This window comes from Microdochium trichocladiopsis, assembly GCF_020744255.1.
Source record: "Microdochium trichocladiopsis strain MPI-CAGE-CH-0230 chromosome Unknown B0I36scaffold_1, whole genome shotgun sequence".
Classification (NCBI taxonomy): domain Eukaryota; kingdom Fungi; phylum Ascomycota; class Sordariomycetes; order Xylariales; family Microdochiaceae; genus Microdochium; species Microdochium trichocladiopsis.
The window spans coordinates 88,035-100,725 of NW_025763544.1; the positions used below are offsets into that span (position 1 = coordinate 88,035).

The window sequence follows — 12,691 nt, forward strand, 5'->3', positions numbered from 1 at the left end:
TCCCCGCACGCCGCAGTGGCGCCATCCAGGACCGGCTGAAAACATTGGAGACTTCAATTTACGCGCGCTTATCTGCAAATTTGGAGATCCGAAAATGATGGTCCCGGCCTCAACATGGATAATGGCGAGACAAAGCGTCCAGAACGCGCGGGGACCCTCGGACCCCGCTGGGTAGATTCCGACGGCCTCTGCAGAGCCCGGCAGGCTCGCAAGCCAAAACTTACACGAAGTTCCCGATATATGGGATGTAATAAGTCAAGAGCCATAGACTGCTTGGTGCTTGACTGCAAGCCCTGAGATGTCAACCTGCGTCCCCTCTTGGATCGACTGTTTCCGAGCAACGGTTGGGACTTTCCATAATGTGAGCATTCCTGCATGGAAGGTAGTTGACCTCATGTGCAGCGAAATTATACTAAACTGCCTCTTCATGAAGGTATACCACATCCTCTGCCTTCTTCGAGGCCTTGATCGAGGTAAGCAGTAGTCCATAAGCCGCTGTTGACAGGTCATGAGGCCTGAATTCTCGCTAACCTTCATATCGCGCAGGCGGGCGTCAAGAACTGCTTCGTCAACCTCGGATCCGACCACCCCAGCATTCTCGAAGCTATGATTCAAGGACAGACGGAGTATCCAGATTCATTCCCGCGGATCATCACATGTCCTAATGAAATGGTCGCGCTGTCCATGGCTGATGGATATGCGCGGCAGACGAACGAGGCACAGTGCGTCATCATTCATGTTGATGTAGGGACCTCTGGCATGGGAGCTGCCATACACAATGCCGCCATAGGAAGAGCTCCAGTCCTCATCTTTGCCGGTCTGTCTCCTTACACGATCGAGGGCGAGATGACGGGCTCTCGAACTGAGTACATGTAAGAATCCAACCCTACCAAAACATGAAGACAAGTGGCTTTTGAGGCATGAGGATTGACTCTCTGGTTGACGATTTTATCAGCCACTGGTTGCAAGACATCCCGGACCAGAAGCAGATCGTTTCCCAGTACTGCCGATACGCTGGAGAGATCAAGACCGGAAAGAACGTTAAGCAGATGGTTCATAGAGCTCTACAGTTTGCCACTAGCGACCCCAAGGGACCTGCATATCTCATGGGGGCTCGCGAGGTCATGGAGGAGGTGATAGAGCCTTACCAAGTGAACCCCTTGCACTGGAAGCCTGTCAGACCATCGGCTCTGCCCCAGAGAGATGTGGCAGACCTTGCACTGATGCTTGTGCAGGCGACGAACCCGTTGGTGGTCACTGGATATAGCGGGCGCAACCACGCTGCGGTCAAAGCGTTGGTCGAGCTTGCTGACGTGGTCAGGGGCCTGCGTGTCTTGGATACGGGCGGTTGCGACATGTGTTTTCCTTCCGATCATCCTGGCTGGCTGGGTATGAAGTACGGCGTGCACGGCAGCATCAAGACAGCCGATGTTATTTTCGTGGTCGATTGCGACGTCCCGTGGGTCAACACCTTGTGCAAACCGAGCCCGGAGGCCCGGATAGTCCACTTCGACGTGGATCCTCTGAAGCAGTTGATGCCCGTCTTCTACATCAACGCCGAGACAAGGTACCGGGTGGACGCGGCAATCGCCCTCGCGCAGCTAGTCGCCCGCATCCGTGGAACCCCAGCATTACTGACGAAGCTCTCCACAATCGACATTCAAAACCGATGGTCGAACCTCGAAAGGTCGCACGCGCAGCTCATCAAGTCACTCGACGCTCAAGCTGCACTGCCAGATCCCTACCTCATGAGCGGCGCGTACGTGTGCTCCACCATCCGAAAGATGGCACCCCCGAATACCGTGTTCGCCATTGAAGCCGTGACCAATTCGGTGATCGCCGCCGAGCAGATACGCCCTACCATCCCTGGGCAATGGTTCAACTGTGGCGGTGGCGGTCTAGGCTGGAGCGGCGGTGGCGCGCTTGGAATCAAGCTCGTTCTAGACGCCGTTTCGACATATGATGTAGCTAGTCGCAGGATGGTCGTGCAAATTGTCGGGGACGGGAGCTTCCTGTTCTCCGTTCCTTCCAGTGTTTATTGGATTTCGCAGAGATACGGCCTGCCCATCTTGACGATCGTGCTAAACAACAAAGGTATGGGCCCTAATTCTCGTCTTTCTCCCGACGACTCAGAATGGTTACCCAGCTTCGGGTAGGTCGTCTACTTCCAATTACTAACCCATTCAATAGGTTGGAACGCCCCTCGTAGGTCGATGCTGCTGGTTCATCCTGATGGCCCGGCATCCAGGGCTACTAACAAGGACCTGAATATCTCGTTCGATCCCTCTCCGAGCTACTCGGAAATCGCACGAGCCGCAAGTGACGGTGCCATCTTCGCCGCAAGAGTCAGCAACGCTGGTGCGCTTCAATCTGCTCTAAAGCAGGCCATGGCTACCGTACAGAGCGGGACGTCGGCAGTACTAGATGTCTTAGTTGGCTAGAGGCAGTCGCATAGGGCCGTCTGGGTAACTTTCCCGACGACCGTGAGCCTGTGTCGAGTGAATACGCTCTCGTAGCTAGTGATACACCAATTCAAAAAAAAAAAAAAAGAAAAAGAAAAAAAAAACCCCATAGCACAAAAGCAATATAATTTCGTCGTTCCACCGCGTCTTAGGCGGATAAAGCTCAACCTATCGCTTAATGAGCCTGAAATTATCTCGCTGACATATAGGTACACCATCTCGAAAGCCTGTATACATAAGCAGAAATAAACATGCGGTTTTGAAGACTCTGTCCAATGGTGCCCTACGTCATGTAAACTCCGACTTCTCACATCAAAGAACACGAACAATGGTACTAAACTAGGCCAGAATAATTCTCATCGAGAACATAATCCTCCGGCCTCTACCTTTACTCACGGTGAAAGATCTTGCCCGGATTCATTAGCCACTGCGGATCCAAGCTCCTCTTGATGTTTTTCATGATCGTGATAGGAACGTCTCCCAACTCCGCTTGAAGGGATTCAATCTTGCCCAACCCAACGCCATGTTCACCCTGGAGAGATTATGAGTTTAAAGATCTATGGGAAGAGCGATGGCGGGGATCTTACCGTGCAAGTTCCCTCCATTTCGAGGGCACGATATACCATGTCCTTTGCGCATTTCTCAACACGCACCCTCTCTGCGTCGCCATCGTAGAGGATGACCTGGTGGAAATTGCCGTCCCCAACGTGGCCAAGTATGCTGCCAAACAGGCCGGTCTGCGCCAAGTCTTTCTTTGATAGTTCTGCGAGAGTCTCCCCATGTTAGATTTCCAACGAGCTAACGGTGTTTTGGATGAGCGACTCGAAAATGGGTGATGAAGATGTACCAATCAACTCGGCAATCCGAGACAAGGGAACAGCAATGTCCGTTGTCCATGTGTCATTTCCGCTCTTCCGGAGCGCGAGCATGCTCCACAACGCTTCCTTCCGCGCCGACCACAGCTCTTCTTGTTTTTCTTTGTCGATTTCGAACTCCATGTGTGGGCTACCATACTTTTCGGCGATGCATCTCACCCGGTTGATGCTATGCTCAACCATTTCCTCATCGCCAGTAAACTTGATAAACAGCGTCGGCTGCTCCTTCCACGTCCTGCCGGTCGCGCCAATGGTGTTGATCACCTTCATCATGACGTCGTCGAGGATCTCGATTGCTCCCACGACCACACCCTTCTGAATGACCTCGACTGCCATCTTTGCAGCAACAGCAATGGTGGGGAAAGCAACGACAGCCACTCCGGTATGCGTTGGAAGCGGGGCTAGTTTGAGCGTCGCCTCAGTGACAAGTCCCAAAGTGCCCTCGGAACCGACAAACAGGGAATTCAGGTTGTAGCCAGCCGACGATTTCCTGGTTTTTTTTTGCAAGTAGCATCAGCATTATGGCTGGTACCGGTCTAGACCGAAAGAATCACTAACCTGGGTCGCCTCTTGGTCTTCACAATCGTCCCGTCCGCCAACACCACTGTCAAATTGACCACCCAGTCTTTCATGGTGCCGTAACGGACGGCGTTCGTGCCACTGTGAAGCGTGAGAACGAGTCGCATTTATGACGACTTGGAGATAGGCCGTAGATATTACCTGCAGTTTGTGCCAACCATCCCACCTATTTGTGCCTGTGAAATGTCAATAGCTGTCCTTGAATGCCAGAGGACGGCTGGATGAGACTTGCGGATGGGCCTGGGTCAACCGGAAAGAATAGACCGCTATGTTCAATCTCCTTGTTCAAATCCATCCATGACAACCCCGGCTGTACCTGGACATCCATACTGCGATGGTTAGAATCGCCTCCTGCCTCGATTCGACCTTTTGACTTACTCTTCGGCGTGGAACTCGACAATGCGGTTCATGTATGAGAAGTCTACGCTCACACCGCCATAAGGAGCAGAGAAGTGGCCTTCCACGCTTGAGCCACCCGAGAAGGGGACTGGGACGAATACTGTGAGAATCTATACATCAAGCGCAAGAGAGAGCTGGACGGCTTACTTATGGGGACGCTATACTTGGAGCATATCTTGGCAATCTTTGAGACCTCTTCGGTATTCTGGGGGAAGACAACGGCGACTGGCAGCCGGTCAACGTTGACGGTCGACCATTCAGAGTACCCGTGTGCAAGCAAGATCTCATCATCAGTGCTCACTGAGTCTTCGCCAAGAGTCTTGCGGATTTCTTGGACAGCCTGCAGCATTCGAGTCGTCAGCAGCAGACTTTCCATCTCTCAAATCTTGCGTCCCACGTACATCTTCTATCTCGGGGAGCGTTGCGTAAGGGCTAGAAGAGGGAGACTGTGCAGCGAGAGATGATGGTGCTAGTCTCAGACGGTGATCAAGCATTGACCACACCGCAGCTCCGGCAGCCAACAAGACCAGCGGGCCCAGGCTTAATGCCCATGCCTGGTTCGATGACGTGGGCGGAGCTGTCCCGCCGGTCGCAGGATGCGAGCTCGACTGGCTCCGTGCATGGACGGCTCTCGTGGGTAGAGTCTTGAACATTGGTGAAACGCGAGTGTGCCGGCTGCCAACGCGGTGGCCGGCACGCAGAGCGAGACAGGTAAGGGCCCCAGCTTTGTGAAGCATTTTGGACTGACTGCCGTTGTGTGGGTATAGTGTGGCCCAGATGAGGGCAGTCTGTTGGCAACCAAAGGCAAAACACCGTTGGAAATAATAAAGCAAAGAGGACGGGGGATGCCACCACCGCACAGCTCGAATTGACCCCATTGCATGCCGGGACACTTGCCGAAAGCCAAGGCTCTGTTTTCCTTCCGGACCGGAGCATGTTGCCACCTACACTAAGTGAGGTACGCACCCAGGTAGCCCACAGCCAAAGCCACTTCCCCTCACAATCCCACGCGCACCCCACAGCAAATGGAGCATCTCCCCAAGTTCCGGTCTTCAACTGGCAAGCGCACTTTTAGTGTGTAGCCATACTGTCACGCTACAAGGGCCGAGATCACAAGCATGGAGACTCTTGTATCGATCCTGTCGTACGATCGGCGGGAGAACTAAACTAACATGCCTGTGCTAGTGGAGTTGTGATCCCTGCCCTTGACAACGTGTAATCCGTCCGAGGTTAATCGCGCCAGGCCCCGATCTTGTGCCCCACTTGCCATTCCTGGGAGCCGCGCTTATCTTTGCACGCTCCTCCAGTCTTCTCCGACGACGTTTGGGTCAGCGGGAAATAAAAGTCTCCATAGTGGCTTCCGGCGGTGGTTGGGCCCGCGTACGTAGAGAACCCCTGCCCCTGGTTCTAGGCGTGGAGGGGGGTTCCGGAGCTGCGTCGCGGCATTTCATAAATGGACGTATCTTGTGCCCCAGGGCAAGCCGGCTCGACATAGGTAGATAAAGTCTACTTGCCCTCTTGCTTGAGGGACAAATCTAACTCTCCATCTACCAACGCGGGCTAAACTCTCCTGATTTCTCCTTCATCATCATAATAGAGCACCCCACCGCCATGACTACTCAAGACGGTTGTCACTACCATATCAACCAAGGGTTGATCCACGGAGTTCCCTCCCGGGCCAAGATATCGCCAGCCGAAAGGCTTGCCCCAGGCGAGCAAACTCTGGATACAATTGTGATCGGTGCTGGCTATGCTGGGCTGGTAGCCTCTCGCAACCTTGCCCTTCAAGGTACTTGGACACAAGCACGAAAAGATCTGGCCCGTGCAAGGCTAACGTGGTACTTTTGCTTTCCTAGGGAAGCAGGTTCTCCTCCTCGAGGCCAGAGACAGGATTGGCGGACGCACGTTCACCAGCGACATCGATGGCTACGGCTACGAGATGGGTGGGAATTGGATCCACTGGGGCCAGCCGCACGTCTATGCCGAGGTGTCTCGGTATTCTATGGCCAACGAGCTCGTCTCGTCTCAAGATTACTCGTATGAAGAAGGCAATTATTGCTCGACTATGATCCACGACACCAAAGGGCAGCTGACGCACCAAGAAGAGGTCAGTGAAAGAAAACCCTTGATCTGTCAAATGTGATATTTACTCAGATGCCGTGTCACACGTAGGAGCATATCGGTGAGACTGCCATGTCTATCTTTTGCGATGTTGACGGCCAAGGCGGCCGCAGGGTCGTGCCTTTCCCGCACAACTCGAGGTTCAAGGCCAATGTGTTTGCGAAATGGGATAAGGTCTCTTGTCAAGATCGTCTGGATCAAATCAAGAACAAGCTCTCTCCGCTACAACTTGCCTTCCTCACCTCGACCCTTATGCACATCTCCGGTGCCAACAACGAGGACGTGAGCGTCGCCGAAATGCTTCGCTGGTGGGCACTGTGCGACTACCGCAACAGCGGCATTACCGACTATGGACTCTTGTACAAGCTCAAATGCGGACAGACCGGCTTGGCCAAGGCCATCTTCGACGAGGCCGTCCAGCTCGGAAACCTGCAGTACAAGTTCTCGGCTCCGGCGGCCAGCGTTCGAGACGAGGGGAGCATCGTAGAAGTCACCACACGGGCCGGCCAGCGGTTTCGCGCCAAGACCATGATCAGCACAATCCCGCTCAACGTTCTCTCCAGCATCCGATTCACGCCCCCGCTGCCTGCGGGCAAGGCCTTGGCTGCCCAGCAGGGGCACGTCAACAAGGCTACCAAGACGCACTTTGAAGTCAAGGGCACGGGTCTGCGATCCTGGTCCGGCGTTGCCTACCCGAGCAAGGGCCAGATGTACCTCTACGGAGATGGGCTCACACCGGCTGGCGACACCCACATTATCGCCTTTGGCCCTGACCCAGGTCTTTTTGCCGGCAAGAAGATCGACAAGATCAAAGGTGCACTGACACATGTCAAAGACGCCGAGATCAAGCGCGTAGTAAGTCCATTCTAGCTGCGGCGGGCAGCAACTGATCCATCATGGCTCCCGTGTCCAAGCCCATGAGTACGAACTAAAGCATGTCCAGATTTTCCATGACTGGAACCAGGATGAGTTCTCAAAAGGTACTTGGGCAGTGTATCCGCCCGAGTTTGCCACCAAGTATTTGGACGATCTTCAGCGGCCTGTGGGAAGAATCCACTTCGCGAGCGCGGACTGGGCAGAGGGCTGGCGTGGATTCATCGACGGGGCTATCGAACAGGGCGCTCGTGCCGCTCTTGCCGTGTCCAAGGAGCTAGTCACGCGTAGATCTGTTCTGAAGACGTCGCACCTTTGACAGCTTGAACGTGATCTGTAAGAGGCTGGAGTACTATGTCGGCTATTGGTTGGAACTCCTTGCTCTGGTGTCGATGTGAGGAGAAAGCGGATAAAAGCAGTAGCATACCACAATCATCTCCGACCGAATGATCTTATTCGTTTCCTCCTCTTATAACGTGGATACTTTTCACTCCGCTGTCTCAGTCTTCTCCCTAAGACTTGCTTAACAGCATCAAAGAATTTGATGGCAGTGGCCGTGGCTGTGGAGGTCAGAGCCTGCGCTGGCATCGCTTGGCAAGAAGACGTGGGTATGTGAGAGAGATCAATGATGCCCTCGTTCCTGCGAGATCGGGTTCCGAGACTTCCAAGAAACTTCTTGTCTATCGAAAGAAACCCTCCCAGGAGACGAAGCTGTCTTCCACTCTGAGCAATCTGCTTGGTCGTAGAGTCTGCTGAGGCCGCGACGCTAAAACTGCACGTTGGCCCCCACCTCGCAGGGCACCAAGCCTCAGAGCGGCTACCGCGAGCCAGGCGCAAGCCACCACAGCCACAATGACTTCAATCGTTGAAGCTCGTTGGTGTATTGTGAAGTAGGTATTACGCAGCTCGGACAACTGCTGCTTGTCCACAAGTGGCGCAGGTGCCGGAAGTGTCGGTCAGGAGGCACACTCGGAGGTGAAGCTGCCCTTGTCCCTCGACTGCGACCCACGGCCAGACACCAAAAGTCATCATCCCACATTTCGATCTGAAGATAGATGAGGCACCGTCCTTGAAGCCAGTCATCCACTCCAGACCTCTCGCAGCTGATTGGACGGCATTACACCTTTCTTCCTCATTTCGCCCTCATCTTCCCGACTAATCCACCTCAGGGGCAAAATGATCTCTCTTGTCGCCTTTGACCTTGACGGTACTCTTGCCGAGAGCAAGCAGCCTCTCAAAGATTCGATGGGCGAGGCCCTGGCCGACCTCCTCGACGTGGCCCACGTCGCCGTCATCTCTGGTGGTGACTGGCCGCAGTTCCAGAAGCAGGTCGCTAGCCGCCTGCCTCCACGCGCCGATCTGTCCAAGCTGTGGTTGATGCCCACCACGGGAACCAAGCTCTTCACCTACCGCGATGGCGAATGGAAGGTTGTATACGCCGAGCTCTTCAGCGACGAGGCCAAGAAGAACATCCTGGCGGCCTTTGACGCCAGCCTCGAGGCCACGGGCTTCAAGCCGGAGCAGACGTGGGGCGAGCGGATCGAGGACCGTGGCAGCCAGATTACCTTCTCTGCCCTGGGCCAGCAGGCGCCCATCTCGGCCAAGGAGGTCTGGGACCCAGACTTTGCCAAGCGCAAGATCATCCAGGTGGACCTGCGTCAGCGCCTGCCCGATCTCTCCATCAACATGGGCGGCGCCACCTCCATCGACATTACCCAAAAGGGCGTCGACAAGGGCTACGGCCTCAAGCGTCTTCGCGATGCCAGCAACATCCCCCTCGAGGAGATGATTTTCATCGGTGATGCCATCTTCCCTGGTGGAAACGACTACCCAGCCAAGGAGATCGGCCTGAAGACGGTTCGTGTGAAGGATCCGGAGGGTACTCTTGCAGCGATTGCAGCGATTGTTGCATGCTTGGAATGAGCACATGCAAGCCTGAGTGCATATGGCGTTGGCGGCACCAATCCGAGAGTATCATAGGAAGTCACCAACCTGTTCCATGCAAGAGATTCTCTCTCAACGTTTCTGCGCCAGCCTGTAGTGTAGTGGCTGTAAGCCAATTCCAGAAATGGCCTGGGCAATCTCCTTCTCAGCTCCAAGAAGCGAATCCAGACAGCGCCTCCTGTCTACCAGGACAGGGACTTCCCCAGGCAATCTTCGAGCTATGACGAAAGAGTGCATTTGCCATGTCTGCGGTCTTGGCGCTGTATCCTCCACGGGCCTATTGCCATCTATGGTAGCTTCCTGCTCGGACCATCTCATTGGTAGTTATTTGCGGCTACCCAACGTGCTGGTTATCCTGGCCCAGGCAATGTCCTCGCGAAAGCTGCATCTGCGCCACTTTCATTTCAGTCCACTTCACCAACATCTCTATACCCCTGTCCGTGCCATCCTACCCATGCATACACCATCCAGCACATCAGCAGCTCGTTTCGTCATGCGCTTACATCGTGCTCGGTGATTGGCAGAGGGTTTCGTCTCTTCATCGATCGACATGTCCGCACTTGCAGCTTCCGCTTGGTTCCCAGCCTGCTCTTGAGCCTGTGTCGCGGGTCTAGTGTATGCCATGCACCCAAAATCATGACTGCGTGCTTGTAAACTTGAACATCTCCTTACTGCTCTTGTGCGCTTCGAGATCGATCGCTTCTTCCCGCTGGACAATTGCCAATAAGCGATCGTCGCCATGATGGTTCAGCTTCGGCTTAGCAGTCTGACATTAATCACGACTGTTGCTGCACTGTTTCCAGGCAGTTCGCGTGCCTCATGGGGCTCTTCACGTCATGGACTGCAGCCACGCGCCGACGCCGGCACGCTCGTTCAGGATATCAATTTCAGCCTGCGTCACGGGGCCTTCCTCGCAGCCATTAACGTTGGCACGCCCGCACAGAGACTCCGCCTGAAGCTCTCAACCACGTGGGGATTCAGCGTCATCACGAATTCTGAGGATGAAGAGTGCACTGGCTCGACGGCCTTTGATGGCTGCTCGGAAGGAAGCTGTGAGTCGAGACTGCCATGGACATAGCGATAACCCCAGCCATTCTTTTTTGACCCATGACTGACCTCTTTTTCGTCTATGTCACCTTCAGTCGATGCCGCCGCATCCAATACTTTCTACAAGCACACTGGGATGCATGGAAACTATTCGAACCCGGGAACGGACGAGACTCTAAACTTTGAGTTGTTTGAGGACAGCTTCAGCTTCGGCGACATCGCACTCAAAAACTTCAGCATGGGTCTCTCCGACGTGACCACCAAGGGCATAGGTTACCTTGGGCTCTCGTTGCCGGAGCCCAACATTGTGAACGAGTACCTGAACAGCAGCAGTACATCAGCGTTGGTAGACCAGTATCTCTCGTATTGGATGGTGCAGAATGCCAGCGTGGTCACGCCCGCTTTCAGCATATGGCCTGGCGACGGTGGTACGGTGGCCCTCTCCCCGACACATAGGCGCATCGTTGAGCAAGCAAGCTAACCAACACACACACTCTCTCGCATATCAGACAAATACTCTGGAAAACTCGTCCTTGGAGGCATAGACACCACCAAATACACTGGGGAGCTCGTGAGCGTCGAGATGTACAACCTCACGTTTTTCCTAGAGGCCATGCATCTGGCACTCACGCACGTCGTCGCCAACAGCAGCAGTGGCACCGACGAGCTCGCCGCCGACCTCCCTGTGGCTCTCGCGCTCGACTACGGCACCCCGATGTCGATTTTCCCGCACAACCTTGCCGTCGAGCTCTGGAAGATTGTTGGTGCGACGTATCTGCCCGACAAAAGTGTCCCTGCGGTACCGTGCGGTGCCGCCAATGCCAACGCCCAGCTCGACCTCACCTTTGGCGGTGCAGGCGGTGCAGTCGTGTCTGCATTCATGTCGGACCTCGTGCTCCCGCAGTCGATCATGGATCTCGGAAAACAGGATGCCCAGGGCCAGCCCTTGTGTGTCTTCCAGATCCGGAACCACACGGACCCGACATGGTTCTCGATGGGTAACTGCCTGCTCCAGTCGACATACCTCGTCGCCGATCTGCACAACCGCAAGCTCGCGCTCGGGCAGGCCGTAATCAAGCCCGAGGTTGCCAGCACGAGCCAGATCGTTCCCTTTGCCGCCCGCCGTGCGGGAATCCCCTCTGCGACCCCCGCGCCGAGCCCGGTGCCAAAGGATGTGCTGCCGTTCTTCAGCTCGGAGCTCCTCACGCAGTCCACCCGCTCACAGATCCCGACCTCCACGCCAAACCCGTCCACCACATACGCCGCGCAGGCCGGCTTCACGGACCCGGCGAGCTGGACTGCCAACATGACGAGCGCTGATGGGGACTCGGATGGGCTCGCGCAGTCTGCCCAGATCGGCATCGGGGTCGGCGTGGGAGTGGCCGTTGTTCTACTCGTTGCTGTAGCAGTCTTGTTTTTCAGACGACACAGACAAAAGAAGCAGCAACTTCAAGCTTTCAACAACAGCAATTCTGCAGCTGCCAATGGCTCGCCGTCGACAATGGCGACCAGCGCGTACGGCGAAGGCAAGCCCGACATGCAGACGAATGCGCCGCCCACTGAGCTCGGGGGCCAGCAGCTCCAACCAGAGCTTGCGACTTGGCACAACAACCAGGAGCTGCCTGGAGACACCGCCGGCGGCACTGGATATGGCTATCAAGGATCCCCGCCGCCCCAGCACATGTACTACCCAGGGCCACAACCTCAGCAACCGTACCAACATCCGCCCGTCGAACTTGACAGCACCATTCCCACACATAGGCAGTAAGGAGGATCTATCCATGTTTTTGTGGACGCGTGGCCTGATGCATTTACGGAAATTGGTATTGTGCCAGAACGGGCCTCTGGGGTGTCATTGAGGTGTATCTGCTGCGAGGGGTTTTGACGAGATAGGCAGAACGTCGACACTATCACAAGTAATAGCATAGTGGACGTATCATCCAAAGTGATGTTGATTGACTGGTTTCTTTGTCCAGTCTTCTCTAGTGGTCCATCCTTGTGCCACCTTGCAGCTTTCCTGACACGGGGTTTCATATATACGACCAAGGCCAGAACAGTGTCCGAACTTATTCTCCAGGAATTGTTACAAATGGTTTCAAGTATGCTCTGGGAAACGACGATCCAATGACCTCATGCTGACTCGATCAACAGCCTTGTATACTCACAGTCCTGCTGAGAACTGTTCCTCTGACTACCGCCTTCTCCGCGAATGGGATCCTACGCCTCGCCTATGGCCGAATTGCCGTTCTTTCCAGCTCATGCGGCTGCTGCAGTACTGATGGTGGGAGCTGCCTGTGGATCTCACGTTTCTTTAAGTATTTGGCTGTCCAGAGCGTTGTCTCTACATCATCGCTAAGAAAAGAGCGGGCAGCTCTTATTATCTAAAGTGAG

General features: G+C 54.9%; 5 protein-coding genes across 5 annotated transcripts; 4 read left to right on the forward strand and 1 right to left on the reverse strand.

Moving 5' to 3' along the window:
- Positions 1–121: 121 nt before the first annotated feature.
- Positions 122–2,441, forward strand: B0I36DRAFT_356989 (thiamine pyrophosphate enzyme, N-terminal TPP binding domain-containing protein; the record flags this gene model as incomplete). Its single annotated transcript, XM_046157730.1, has 5 exons — positions 122–171; positions 434–473; positions 547–872; positions 956–2,094; positions 2,191–2,441. The coding sequence occupies 5 exons, from the start codon at positions 122–124 to the stop codon at positions 2,439–2,441; spliced, it is 1,806 nt and encodes a 601-aa protein (XP_046017632.1).
- Positions 2,442–2,755: 314 nt separating this feature from the next.
- Positions 2,756–4,664, reverse strand: B0I36DRAFT_258628 (uncharacterized protein; the record flags this gene model as incomplete). Its single annotated transcript, XM_046151087.1, has 8 exons — positions 2,756–2,994; positions 3,050–3,225; positions 3,310–3,827; positions 3,896–3,997; positions 4,058–4,109; positions 4,145–4,245; positions 4,295–4,403; positions 4,463–4,664. The coding sequence occupies 8 exons, from the start codon at positions 4,662–4,664 to the stop codon at positions 2,851–2,853; spliced, it is 1,404 nt and encodes a 467-aa protein (XP_046017633.1). The 3' UTR covers positions 2,756–2,850.
- A 1,262-nt stretch (positions 4,665–5,926) lies between these two features.
- Positions 5,927–8,051, forward strand: B0I36DRAFT_426242 (uncharacterized protein; the record flags this gene model as incomplete). The annotated part of the gene is made up of 4 exons (XM_046162384.1): positions 5,927–6,104; positions 6,172–6,422; positions 6,488–7,291; positions 7,320–8,051. The coding sequence occupies 4 exons, from the start codon at positions 5,927–5,929 to the stop codon at positions 7,626–7,628; spliced, it is 1,542 nt and encodes a 513-aa protein (XP_046017634.1). The 3' UTR covers positions 7,629–8,051.
- Positions 8,052–8,485: 434 nt separating this feature from the next.
- Positions 8,486–9,232, forward strand: B0I36DRAFT_232683 (HAD-like domain-containing protein; the record flags this gene model as incomplete). The annotated part of the gene is made up of 1 exon (XM_046149161.1): positions 8,486–9,232. One exon carries the CDS (start codon positions 8,486–8,488, stop codon positions 9,230–9,232), a length of 747 nt encoding a protein of 248 aa, XP_046017635.1.
- Positions 9,233–10,382: 1,150 nt separating this feature from the next.
- Positions 10,383–12,068, forward strand: B0I36DRAFT_343449 (aspartic peptidase domain-containing protein; the record flags this gene model as incomplete). The annotated part of the gene is made up of 2 exons (XM_046156161.1): positions 10,383–10,728; positions 10,810–12,068. The coding sequence occupies 2 exons, from the start codon at positions 10,383–10,385 to the stop codon at positions 12,066–12,068; spliced, it is 1,605 nt and encodes a 534-aa protein (XP_046017636.1).
- Between the last annotated feature and the right edge of the window lie 623 nt (positions 12,069–12,691).